Source organism: Macaca mulatta, chromosome 7 (genome assembly GCF_049350105.2).
Source record: "Macaca mulatta isolate MMU2019108-1 chromosome 7, T2T-MMU8v2.0, whole genome shotgun sequence".
Taxonomy (NCBI): domain Eukaryota; kingdom Metazoa; phylum Chordata; class Mammalia; order Primates; family Cercopithecidae; genus Macaca; species Macaca mulatta.
The window spans coordinates 50,433,737-50,447,191 of NC_133412.1; the positions used below are offsets into that span (position 1 = coordinate 50,433,737).

At 39.7% G+C, this 13,455-nt stretch overlaps 1 protein-coding gene across 7 annotated transcripts in view; it reads left to right on the forward strand.

The window, feature by feature from the left end:
- BBS4 (Bardet-Biedl syndrome 4) overlaps positions 1–13,455 on the forward strand; it is a 59,917-nt gene that overhangs the window by 32,247 nt on the left and 14,215 nt on the right. For 6 of the 7 annotated variants that reach the window (XM_077939761.1, XM_077939763.1, XM_077939765.1 and 3 more), the window contains 2 exons: positions 878–950; positions 12,705–12,758. In XM_077939761.1, coding sequence (XP_077795887.1) covers positions 878–950; positions 12,705–12,758 — 127 coding nt within the window. Of the gene's footprint in view, positions 1–877; positions 951–3,744; positions 3,885–12,704; positions 12,759–13,455 lie in introns of those variants that run through there. The other variant, XM_028851102.2, reaches the window with a different exon arrangement.

A 13,455-nucleotide genomic window follows, 5' to 3' on the forward strand; every position in this document is an offset into this window, starting at 1 on the left:
TCAGTATAGTATTCAGCAAATTACATGAGATATTCAGCATTTTATTATAAAAGTGGCATTGTGTTAGATGATTTTGCCCAACTGTCAGCAAACGTAGTTAAGAAAGTGGAGATAGGAACTCCGTGGAACAGAGTAAGTGTTCTGAGCATGCTTAAGATAGGCTAGGCTGTCTATGATGTTTGGTAGAGTAGATGTATTATGTGCATTTTTGAATTACAGTATTTTCAATTTACAGTGGGTTTATTGGGATGTAACCCCATCATAAGTTGAGGAGCATCTGTATTTGTTGAGTGAATGTCCTAAAGATTCCTAGATGGAAAGAATCTCAAAGGTCTTGATAAACTACTAGGTATTCCCTTTTCAGTCCTTTGCTCCATGGAGTTCCCATCTCCCCTTTCTTAGCCACGTTGCCATTCATACCTGCATTGTTTTTGCGTAAAGCTTGGTTTTCCCTGTTTCTCTCTAAACTCAGGATCCAATATCAAGGAAAGAGACTTAGTCTTGGAAGGAAAGGACATGTCCCTAATGGGTGATGATAAATAATGATAGTTACTGCTTAACATGGCATATCATTTGGCTTATTTCTTTTTTGGTCTGCATTTATAGTACATTGTAGGAGAAAAATTCCACAAGACTCTCACTAAAATTGGTATAGAATGAGACCAAGGCCTTGGAACAGCTGCCAATGCAATCCCTACTAAGAGAGCTTCTGCTGTTAGTGTATAGCAGCTTCACTGACCAAACCAGCACAACCAGCTCATGGAGAAAAGGCTTCTAGAATTCTCTGCTGGATGAAATATGAGTAAAATGTGGGACTAGTAGGGTTAGTCTTCTAAGAATTTTCAGGTAATAATTATGGAAAATGTATCTTTTACAGATTTCTTTTGGGAAAACATAAAGCTGCCATTGAAGTATATAATGAAGCAGCTAAACTCAACCAGAAAGATTGGGTAAGTAGAGAACTTTCAGTTCCTTATTAGTAAACATGCTAATGGTTCCATTTATCATATGGCTGTCTTATTTATGAATTCTTACATTCCAAAAATATCTTGATTTTATCCTTATACTGAATTCATGATTTGTCTAAGTATAGGATCAAAAACCCATGTTTCCTCATAACTTTGCAGGCGTTGCTGCATGATTTTCTAACAGTTTGCTGACCAGCAATCTCTTACCAGTCTGATTCTTGTTGATGACCCCTAGAAGCTTTGGGTATTTTTTTCATCATTGGAATTCCACAATATCAGCAATAGGCATCTAGTTGTGTTTCATGTCTTTTTCCCATCCCTATCGGTGTGACACTCAGTTGACTCATTCTGAAGACCCTTGCCTTTCTTTGGCTCAGGGCCTTGGAGTAGTTCTTTATTTTCCCCCTCCCCTTCTCTTTGTGTCAATTGGGGATTGTGTGTAAATGCAACTAAATATTGGCTTTACAAATTAGGGGGTTATTTTTTTAATTCTCTTGAAACAAGATGTCCACCCAATCTTTCTGGTTGAGTTTAGCTGCTTCATTATATACTTCAATGGCAGCTTTATGTTTTCCCAAAAGAAATCACATAAGTAGTTGCTGGCATTGATTTGGCAGTCCTCGGATGTCAAGGCCGAGAGTTTTTCCTCATGGTTACAAGAAGACTGCTGCATCTGACATCACATCTGCATTCTAGGGAGGGAGAAAGAGAAAGCAACAAGGAGAAAAGGACAGAGCCTATATTGGGAAAGCACAACTTTCCCAAAAGCCCCCACAGACTTCCACTTACGTCATGTCAGCTCTCCTTCTAGAAGGAAGGCTGGCTAAATGTAGTTTTTAATCTGGTCACATTGCCACTCTAAACAAAAATAGGGTTCTATTAGTAAGGAAAAAGAGAAGAGTAGGTAGCAGGTTGGCAGACAGATAACTAGCAGCATCTGCCACACTGTTTTCCATTCTCTATGAGACATGTTCTCTAACTATTCTCTACAACAACTCTTAACTTGCCTCTCATTTTCTACCTCCGTGTCCTTTTTTTTTTTTTTTTGGGACAGAGGCTTACTGTGTCGCCCAGGCTGGAGTGCAGTGGCGTGATCTTGGCTCACTGCAACCTCTCTCTCCCAGGTTCTAGTGATTCTCCTGCCTCAGCCTCCCGAGTAGCTGGGATTACAAGCGCCTGCCACTATGCCCGGCTAATTTTTGTATTTTTAGTAGAGACGGGGTTTTACCGTGTTGGCCAGTCTGGTCTGCAGCTCCTGACCTCAGGTGATTCACCTGCCTTGGCCTCCCAAAGTGTTGGGATTATAGGTGTGAGCCACAACACCTGACCCTCCTTGTCCTTTTATTGTATGTTCAGGACACGTATTCAGTCTTATCTTCTGTATCATCATTTTTGTTTTTAGCTATTTGTATTCTGTTATATACCATATCCATCTAATTTTTTTTTTTTTGTTTTTTTTGTTTTTTTTGTTTTTTTTTTTGAGACGGAGTCTCGCTCTGTCGCCCAGGCTGGAGTACAGTGGCCGGATCTCAGCTCACTGCAAGCTCCGCCTCCCGGGTTCCCACCATTCTCCTGCCTCAGCCTCCCGAGTAGCTGGGACTACAGGCGCCCGCCACCTCGCCCGGCTAGTTTTTTGTATTTTTTAGTAGAGACGGGGTTTCACCGTGTTAGCCAGGATGGTCTCGATCTCCTGACCTCGTGATCCACCCGTCTCGGCCTCCCAAAGTGCTGGGATTACAGGCTTGAGCCACCGCGCCCGGCCCCATCTAATATTTTTTATTTCATTTCCTTTTATTGTATTTTTAATTTCCATAAATCTTGTCTTCAGTGTCTCTGATTCTTAAAGTTCTGTTCTGCTTCTCAGAATTATATTTTTCTAACTCTCTGCATTTTGGTTCTTCTATTTTATGCTGTTGGTATTTTTCAAGTATTTGATGATTCTCGGGGAGACGTTCATATCTATGAGTGAAGGACTAGATTTATTAGTACAGAGAATTAGCATGGATTTCCTTTGCAGTTCTTACGGGGCACTATTATTTTTGAAGTGTGTTCAATTTGTCAGTCGCTTTTCTTCTGTACGTCAGAGAATTGAGTTGAGTCTTTATGCTGTGGAGTTTGTAATAGCTAACAGCCAGAGTGAAGCTGCAGATAAAGAAAAATTCATGTACTTTTTCATTCAGTTGGTTTTTCAAAAAATGAATATATCTGCTATATGCCAAGCACTGGTCTATGCCCTGGAGATGCAACAATGGACTGGTGGATTATAAGATAATCAACTAGAATAGGAAATACAGGAAGGAAGAGGAGCAAGTTTTGGAAGAAGGTGATGGTGAGAAATCAGAGTTAAATCCTGTCTTTCAGAGGATTTTGGATATGATAAGTTTTACGTTCTGAGGGGATATCTAAATTGAGATGTGTCCAGTGTGGTTGGATATAGAAATCTGAAACTCAAGTGTTTTGGAGTAGAGATGTACATTCTGGCGTCAACAACATAAAGGTGGTAATTGAAGCCATTAGATTGGTTGACATTACCCTGCAATGAGCTGAGGATGGAATCCTGGAAAAAAGAGTTTTTTACTTTTTTTTTTTTTTTTTAAAGAGACAAGGTTGCCTAGGCTGGAGTACAGTGGGGTGATCATATCTTACTGTAACCTCCAACTTCTGGACTCAAGTGATCCTCCTGCCTCTGCCGCCTGAGTAGCTGGGACTACAGGTGCATGCCACCATGCCTGGCTAAATTTATTTTGTGGAAATTAAGTCTCATTATGTTGCCCAGGGTGGTCTCAAGCTCCTGGCCTCAAGTGACCCTCCTGCTTCAGCTTCCCAGAGTGCTGGGATTACAGGTGTGAGCCATGAAAAAGCAATTTTGAAGGACTGAGCAGAAGAAGAGAACCCATAGAGGGAGATACGGAGGAGGTAAAACAGGAGAGCTCAGGGTCACAGGGGGAATGGAATGTTTCTTAATCTGTCCAGTTGGTTGAAAGAGCTCATTTGGTATTACTGACTCACTTGGGATAACCATACTATTGTTACTAGTAGATGTGGTTGTTCACAAAACAGCCATTCTTTTTTTAATTTTTTAAATTATACTTTGAGTTCTAGGGTACATGTGCACAACGTGCAGTTTTCTTACATATGTATACATGTGCCACATTGGTGTGCTGCACCCATTAACTTGTCATTTACATTAGGTATATCTCCTAATGCTATCCTTCTCCTCTCCCCCCTCCACACAATAGGCCCCGGTGTGTGATGTTCCCTTTCCTGTGTCCAAGTGATCTCATTGTTCAATTCCCACCTATGAGTGAGAACATGTGGTGTTTGGTTTTCTATTCTTGTGATAGTTTGCTGAGAATGATGGTTTCCAGCTGCATCCATGTCCCTACAAAGGACATGAACTCATCGTTTTTTATGGCTGCATAGTATTCCATGGTGTATATGTGCCACATTTTCTTAATCCAGTTTGTCACTGATGGACATTTGGGTTGATTCCAAGTCTTTGCTATTGTGAATAGTGCTGCAATAAACATACGTGTGCATGTGTCTTTATAGCAGCATGATTTATAATCCTTTGGGTATATCCCCAGTAATGGGATGGCTGGGTCGAATGGTATTTCTAGTTCTAGATCCTTGAGGAATTGCCACACTGTTTTCCTCAATAGTTGAACTAGTTTACAGTCCCACCAAGAGCGTAAAAGTGTTCCTATTTCTCCACATCCTCTCCAGCACCTGTTGTTTCCTGATTTTTTAATGATTGCCATTCTAACTGGTGTGAGATGGTATCTCATTGTGGTTTTGATTTGCATTTCTCTGATGGCGAGTGATGATGAGCGTTGTTTTCATGTGTCTGTTGGCTGTATGAATGTCTTCTTTTGAGAAGTGTCTGTTCATATCCTTTGCCCACTTTTTGATGGGGTTGTTTTTTTCTTGTAAATTTGATTGAGTTCTTTATAGGTTCTGGATATTAGCCCTTTGTCAGATGAGTAGTTTGCAAAAATTTTCTCCCATTCTGAAGGTTGCCTTTTCACTCTGATGGTAGTTTCTTTTGCTGTGCAGAAGCTCTTTAGTTTAATTAGATCCCATTTGTCAATTTTGGCTTTTGTTGCTGTTGCTTTTGATGTTTTAGACATGAAGTCCTTGCCCATGCCTATGTCCTGAATGGTATTGCCTAGGTTTTCTTCTAGAGTTTTTATGGTTTTAGGTCTAACATTTAAGTCTCTAATCCATCTTGAATTAATTTTCATATAAGGAGTAAGGAAAGGATCCAGTTTCAGCTTTCTACTCATGGCTAGCCAATTTTCCTAGCACCATTTATTAAATAGGGAATCCTTTCCCCATTTCTTGTTTTTGTCAGGTTTGTCAAAGATCAGATGGCTGTAGATGTGTGGTATTATTTCTGAGGGCTCTGTTCTGTTCCATTGGTCTGTATCTCTGTTTTGGTACCAGTACCATGCTGTTTTGGTTACTGTAGCCTTGTAGTATAGTTTGAAGTCAAGTAGCGTGATGCCTCCAGCTTTGTTCTTTTGGCTTAGGATTGTCTTGGCAATGTGGGATCTTTTTTGGTTCCATATGAACTTTAAAGCAGTTTTTTCCAATTCTGTGAAGAAAGTCATTGGTAGCTTAATGGGGATGGCATTGAATCTATAAATTACCTTGGGCAGTATGGCCATTTTCACAATATTGATTCTTCCTATCCATGAGCATGATATGTTCTTCCATTTGTTTGTGTCCTCTTTTATTTCACTGAGCAGTGGTTTGTAGTTCTCCTTGAAGAGGTCCTTTACATCCCTTGTAAGTTGGATTCCTAGGTATTTTATTCTCTTTGAAGCTATTGTGAATGGGAGTTCATTCATGATTTGGCTCTCTGTTTGTCTGTTACTGGTGTATAAGAATGCTTGTGATTTTTGCACGTTGATTTTGTATCCTGAGACTTTGCTGAAGTTGCTTATCAGCTTAAGGAGATTTTGGGCTGAGACAGTGGGGTTTTCTATATATACAATCATGTCATCTGCAAACAGGGACACTTTGACTTCTTCTTTTCCTAACTGAATACCCTTTATTTCTTTCTCTTGCCTGATTGCCCCAGCCAGAACTTCCAACACTATGTTGAATAGGAGTGGTGAGAGAGGGCATCCCTGTCTTGTGCCACATTTCAAAGGGAATGCTTTCAGGTTTTGCCCATTCAGTATGATATTGGCTGTGGGTTTGTCATAAATAGCTCTTATTATTTTGAGGTACATTCCATCAATACCGAATTTATTGAGAGTTTTTAGCATGAAGGGCTGTTGAATTTTGTCAAAGGCCTTTTCTGCATCTATTGAGATAATCATGTGGTTTTTGTCTTTGGTTCTGTTTATATGCTGGATTATGTTTATTGATTTGCCTATGTTGAACCAGCCTTGCATCCCAGGGATGAAGCTCACTTGATCATGGTGGATAAGCTTTTTGACCTGCTGCTGGATTCGGTTTGCCAGTATTTTATTGAGGATTTTTGCATCGATGTTCATCAGGGATATTGGTCTAAAATTCTCTTTTTTTGTTGTATCTGTGTCAAGGTTTGGTATCAGGATGATGTTGGCCTCGTAAAATGAGTTAGGGAGGATTCCCTCTTTTTCTATTGATTGGAATACTTTCAGAAGGAATGGTACCAACTCCTCCTTGTACCTCTGGTAGAATTCGGCTGTGAATCCGTCTGGTCCTGGACTTTTTTTGGTTGGTAGGCTATTAATTATTGCCTTAATTTCAGAGCCTGCTATTGGTCTATTCAAGGATTCAGCTTCTTCCTGTTTTAGTCTTGGGAGAGTGTAAGTGTCCAGGAAAGTATCCATTTCTTCTAGGTTTTCTAGTTTATTTGCGTAGAGGTGTTTATAGTATTCTCTGATGGTAGTTTGTGTTTCTGTGGGGTTGGTGGTGATGTCCCCTTTATCATTTTTTATTGTGTCTATTTGATTCTTCTCTCTTTTCTTCTTTATTAGTCTTGCTAGCAGTCTATCAATTTTGTTGATCTTTTCAAAAAACTAGCTCCTGTATTCATTGATTTTTTGGAGGGTTTTTTGTGTCTGTATCTCCTTCAGTTCTGCTCTGATCTTAGTTATTTCTTGCCTTCTGCTAGTTTTTGAATGTGTTTGCTCTTGCTTCTCTAGTTCTTTTAATTGTAATGTTAGGGCTTCAATTTTAGATCTTTCCTGCTTTCTCTTGTAGGCATTTAGTGCTATAAATTTCCCTCTACACACTCTTTAAATGTGTCCCAGAGATTCTGGTATGTTGTATCTTTGTTCTTGTTGGTTTCAAAGAACATCTTTATTTCTGCCTTCATTTCGTTATGTACCCAGTAGTCATTCAGGAGCAGGTTGTTCAGTTTCCATGTAGTTGAACGATTTTGACTGAGTTTCTTAGTCCTGAGTTCTAGTTTGATTGCACTGTGGTCTGAGAGACAGTTTGTTATAATTTCTGTTCTTTTACATTTGCTGAGGAGTGCTTTACTTCCAACTATGTGGTCAGTTTTGGAATAAGTGCGATGTGGTGCTGAGAAGAATGTATATTCTGTTGATTTGGGGTGGAGAGTTCTGTAGATGTCTATCAGGTCCGCTTGGTGCAGAGTTGAGTTCAATTCCTGGATATCCTTGTTAACTTTCTGTCTCGTTGATCTGTCTAATGTTGACAGTGGGGTGTTAAAGTCTCCCATTATTATTGTATGGGAGTCTAAGTCTCTTTGTAAGTCTCTAAGGACTTGCTTTATGAATCTGGGTGCTTCTGTATTGGGTGCATATATATTTAGGATAGTTAGCTCTTCCTGATGAATTGATCCCTTTACCATTACGTAATGGCCTTCTTTGTCTCTTTTGATCTTTGATGGTTTAAAGTCTTTTATCAGAGACTAGGATTGCAACCCCTGCTTTTTTTTGTTTTCCATTTGCTTGGTAGATCTTCCTCCATCCCTTTATTTTGAGCCTATGTATGTCTCTGCATGTGAGGTGGGTCTCCTGAATACAGCAAACTGATGGGTCTTGACTCTTTATCCAATTTGCCAGTCTGTGTCTTTTAATTGGAGCATTTAGTCCATTTACATTTAAGGGTAATACTGTTATGTGTGAACTTGATCTTGTCATTATGATATTAGTTGGTTATTTTGCTTGTTTGTTGATGCAGTTTCTTCCTAGCATCGATGGACTTTACATTTTGGCCTGTTTTTGCAATGGCTGGTACCGGTTGTTCCTTTCCATGTTCAGTGCTTCCTTCAGGATCTCTTGAAGGGCAGGCCCAGTGGTGAGAAGATCTCTGAGCATTTGCTTGTCTGTAAAGAATTTTATTTCTCCTTCACTTATGAAACTTAGTTAAGCTGGATATGAAATTCTGGGTTTAAAATTCTTTTCTTTAAGAATGTTGAATATTGGCCCCCACTCTCTTCTGGCTTGTAGAGTTTCTGCCAAGAGATCTGTTAGTCTGATGGGCTTCCCTTTGTGGGTAACCCGACCTTTCTCTCTGGCTGCCCTTAACATTTTTTCCTTCATTTCAACTTTGGTGAATCTGACAATTATGTGTCTTGGAGTTGCTCTTCTTGAGGAGTATCTTTGTGGCATTCTTGTATTTCCTGAATTTGAATGTTGGCCTGCCTTACTAGGTTGAGAAGTTCTCCTGGATGATATCCTGCAAAGTGTTTTCCAAGTTGGTTCCATTTTCCCTGTCACTTTCAGGCACACCAATCAGACATAGATTTGATCTTTTCACATAATCCCGTATTTCTTGGAGGCTTTGTTCATTTCTTTTTAGTCTTTTTTCTCTACACTTCTCTTCTTGCTTCGTTTCATTCATTTGATCTTCAATCACTGATACTCTTTCTTCCAGTTGATCGAGTTGGTTACTGAAGCTTATGCATTTGTCACGTAGTTCTCATGTTATGGTTTTCATCTCTATCAGTTATTTTAAGGACTTCTCTACATTGGTTATTCTAGTTAGCCATTCATCAAATCTTTTTTCAAGGTTTTTAGTTTCTTTGTGCTGGGTTCGTAGTTCCTCCTTTATCTCTGAGAAGTTTGATCGACTGAAGCCTTCTTCTTTCAACATGTCAAAGTCATTCTCTGTCCAGCTTTATTCCGTTGCTGGCGATGAGCTGCGTTCTTTGGAGGCGGAGATGCGCTCTGATTTTTTGAATTTCCAGCTTTTCTGCACTGCTTTTCTCCATCTTTGTGGTTTTATCTGCCTTTGGTCTTTGATGATGGTGACATACTGATGGGGTTTTGGTGTGGGTGTCCTTTCTGTTTGTTAGTTTTCCTTCTAACAGTCAGGATCCTCAGCTGCAGGTCTGTTGGAGTTTGCTTGAGGTCCACTCCAGGCCCTGTTTGCCTGGGTATCAGCAGCGGAGGCTGCAGAAGATAGAATATTGCTGAACATCGAGTGTTGCTGTCTGATTCTTGCTCTGGAAGTTCGTCACAGGGGTGTACCCTGCCTTGTGAGGTGTGAGGTGTCAGTCTGCACCTAGTGGGGGATGTCTCCCAGTTAGGCTACTCAGGGGTCAGTGACCCACTTGAGCAGGCAGTCTGTCCATTCTCAGATCTCAACCTCTGTGCCTGGAGATCCACTGCTCTCTTCAAAGCTGTCAGATGGGGGCATTTACCTCTGCCAAGGTTTCTGCTGCTTTCTGTTTAGCTATCTTTTTTTTTTTTGAGATGGAGTCTCATTCTGTCACCCAGACTAGAGTGCAGTGGCTCAATCTTGGCTCATTGCAACCACTGCCCCCTGGGTTCAAGTGATTCTCTTCCCTCAGCCTCCTGAGTAGCTGGGATTTATAGGCACCCGCCACCATGCCCAGCTAATTTTGGATTTTTAGTAGAGATGGGGTTTCACCATGTTGGTCAGGCTGGTCTTGAACTCCTGACATCATGATCTGCCCACCTCAGCCTCCCTAAATGCTGGGATTACAGGTGTGAGCCACTGCCTCTTTTTTTTTTTTTTTTTTTGACAATTTTAAATTTTTGTTTAAAATTTTCCCCATCATGGCCTTTTTCTTTTCTTTTTAGAATATTTTAATGATTTTTAATTTTATTTTTATTAACAGCCCTTCTCTACCCTACATATTTCATAAATACCTGTAGAAAACCTTATAGTAGCTGGAACATGGTGGCTCATACCTGTAATAACAGCACTTTGGGATGCTGAGCGGGGAGGATCACTTGAGCCCAGGAGTCTGAGACCAGTCTGGGCAACATAAAGACCCAGTCTCTAGAAAAAAATAATAATAAAATAAAATAAAAATGAGTGGTCGTGTGCACCTGTAGTCCTGGCTATTCTAGAGGCTGAGGTAGTAGGATCATGTTAGCCCAGGAGATTGAGGCTGCAGTGATGCAGTGAACTGTGATTGTATCACTGCACTTCAGCATGGGAAGCAGAGCAAGACCCTGTCTCAAAAAACAAAACAAAACAAAAAAACCTTGTAGCCCTACTTTCTTGGACTCATCAGGGTGTTCCACAGTCTTGCTGCAACAGGGGAACAGTAATTCTTTCTGCCATTATCTTATTTGACTTTTGGAACAGCTCTGTTAAGTAGGGAGAATTTCCCCCATTGACAAGTGAGGAAGCTAAGGCTTTGGAAGATGGAATGTCTTGCTGAAGGGTAGGAAGTTGCTACAGTGAGGTAGTTGCTAAGCCAGAACTGGAATTCAGACCTGTATCTAGGATGATGTAAGATTCTTCGTCTTAAGACTGTGATCTTTCCAGTGTACCAACTGCCTTTGCAGGATGTCTGCTGGATTCCCTCACCTCCTGAAAGATAGGATTTGACTCTGATTTGTTCTGTTGCCCTTTCCAAATTTCTTTTACAGTTTGTTAAAAGTATATTGCTGCCTTCTCAACTATCTATGTCAAAGATTTTAAAAGGTCAGAGGTTAGCCTTCAGGACATCTACTTATTTACTTACTTGCCTTGACAATTCCTACTGCAGAGCAGGACATTTAAAGGACAAGAAAGGCTTTATTTCTGCCTTGTCTCTCTCCATGTATGCATTCTTATAGCATGACAAAGATGGAAGTATACAAGTTTTGGAGGCAGGCCTGAGTTCAAATCCTAATGTTCTATAATATGGACATGATTTGTGATTGAATAAAAAAATTTTTTTAAATGTGAGGCGTTTGTGAGATAATTTGAAATTTTAACCTAATTGAATATCTAATATCAAGCAGTCAGTAATTTTTTTTGAGTATGATGATGTGGGTAGGTTTATAAAAAGGCCTTATCTTTTAGAAATACATACGGAAACATTTGTGGATAAAACGTTGGGCTATGTGTTATTTGCTTACAAAAGTTGTGGGAGTACATGGAGTGTGGATTGGGTGGTTGTTGGGACAGGATGATGAGTATGTGATTCTGTCTGCACTTATATATGATTGAAATTCTCCCTAGTATATAGAACTAAACAAGAAAAAAAATCCCACTGTTGGTACTATCTGTGTTGTTAGGTAATCTACTCAACCTTTCTGAGCTTCAATTTCCTTATCTGTAAAATTGGAAAAATTATAACTATGTTGCAGGCTTGCTGAAAATTAAAGTAACATATATGAAAATATCTGGCATAAAGCCTGACTTTAGTAGGTGCTCAACCAATGGTTGCTGTTTTGTTGCTGTTACTGTTTTAGGAGACTTGGAAAACATTAAATCAGTTGTTATCTCTGAGCCTGGGGTCCATGTTTCCTCAGACAGGGACACATCTCCACTACTAATAGGGTAGTTCTTACTATGTTTCCCAAGAGCATTTTCCTTACCCTTGCTTTCTCCTTCTCCAAAGCTACCTTAAATAAGGGGAGATTTATTATAAAGGAATTTGAGAGTCCATAAAACAGTATCAAGAGATGTAGGTTGGTCTTTTAGTGAAGCAGAACTGGAATGCTTCAACAACCAAGGTGGCTACTCTGCCTTTTCTGCTTCATCTTCTCTTTCTGTAGATCAAAGGTTGGCAAACTTTTTGTAAAGGGCCAGCTAATAAATATTTTAATTTGTATAGCTTCATACAGACTCTGTTGCAACGACTTAACTCTGCAGTTCTAATGCAAAAGAGCCATACAAAAACAATAGTTGTGACTGTGTTCCAATGAATCTGTACTTTATAAGAAAGGGCAGGGAATGCATTTGGCCCATGGACCATAGTTTTCCCATGTCAGCTCTAGACTTCTGCAGATGGCTCCAATTACATGTATTCCATTATAGCAGACTCCAGGTGGCGCTCAGTCCTCAAGTCCACATCACCTGGTAAATTTAGTACTTGTAACTAACTAGCTCTCTTCCAATTCCAGATTCCTAGGGGAAAGGACTTCAATTGAGTCAGGTGTCACTATCCACCGGTGCTGACTTAAGGGTGGAAATGTGTGGCTAGCAGCCCTCTCAGCAGGGGCTGTGGGTAGTCTCTTCGGAGAAGGAGGAGCCAAGGGTATGGGTGATGGGCAACTCTTAGAGATAAAAGGTATGGGGATGGCCTCGGTATGTGCCCCAGGGTGCCCCATAGATCCAGGAAGATCACCTGTTTATTCTGCTTTTATTTCTTATAATCTATATTTTTTTATATTAAGGAACTCATTTTTGACAATTAAATATATTTGAGTATGAACTCTAATAAAAAGCTGACTGTAATGCATGGTTTAAAGTTTAAACCTTGTCAAGCAATAACAATCTCTAGATGTCTGTTGTTTCACTCTAATACTTACTGTGGAATTGCACCTGAGTTGTTTTCCTTTTTTTTAATGTGCCTAGGAGATCAGCCATAACCTAGGAGTTTGCTACATTTACCTGAAGCAGTTCAACAAGGTAATTTACAGAAGTGGTGATGGATTTCACTGAGGGTGCACTTGTTGTTGCAGAAGTTGTTACCTTGCTCATTTGTATTATCCCTAGTGCTTGCAGAGGTTTTTGGAACTGAAAATTGAAAGTACCTTTATACATTTTTTTCTGTTTTAATTCTCACTTGTCCTTATTCATCTGTTGTTTTCTGCTTTTAATAAGAACATGGAAAGTTCTAGAAATGTGAGGGAAAGACAGTTTTTCTCCTTTCTTCTTTTTCTCTACCTCCAGTTAAATTTCCCAGTTTAGAAACAGATGCTTAATAAAACATAAATATCAAAAAATGGACCCTTAAGTCTTAAAGGTGTAATCATGACCATGTGAGCTATCTCCATGCCCTGACAGCAACTTAGTTTTTAGGGTCATTGAAAATAAATTTTAAATTTTAAGTGGATCTGATTTCTGAGTTTTCAGGGTTTTTTTAGTTATTTTCCATGATGAGAATTTATATTTCACTGTGATTAAGCTATAGGCTCCTATATCAGAGAAGACAATTTGAGCTTACCTCAAATTTGATACTCAGGTAAGAAAGAGTATATATCATTAGGAGTAGACAAAACTATTGAGAGCTCTAAAACTTAGTGATGAGAGCTTTGGGTAGTTTCCTTCATAGAGCTCACAGTTAGTGATTGTGAAGTTTTATTCTCTTTTCTTCAATGCCACC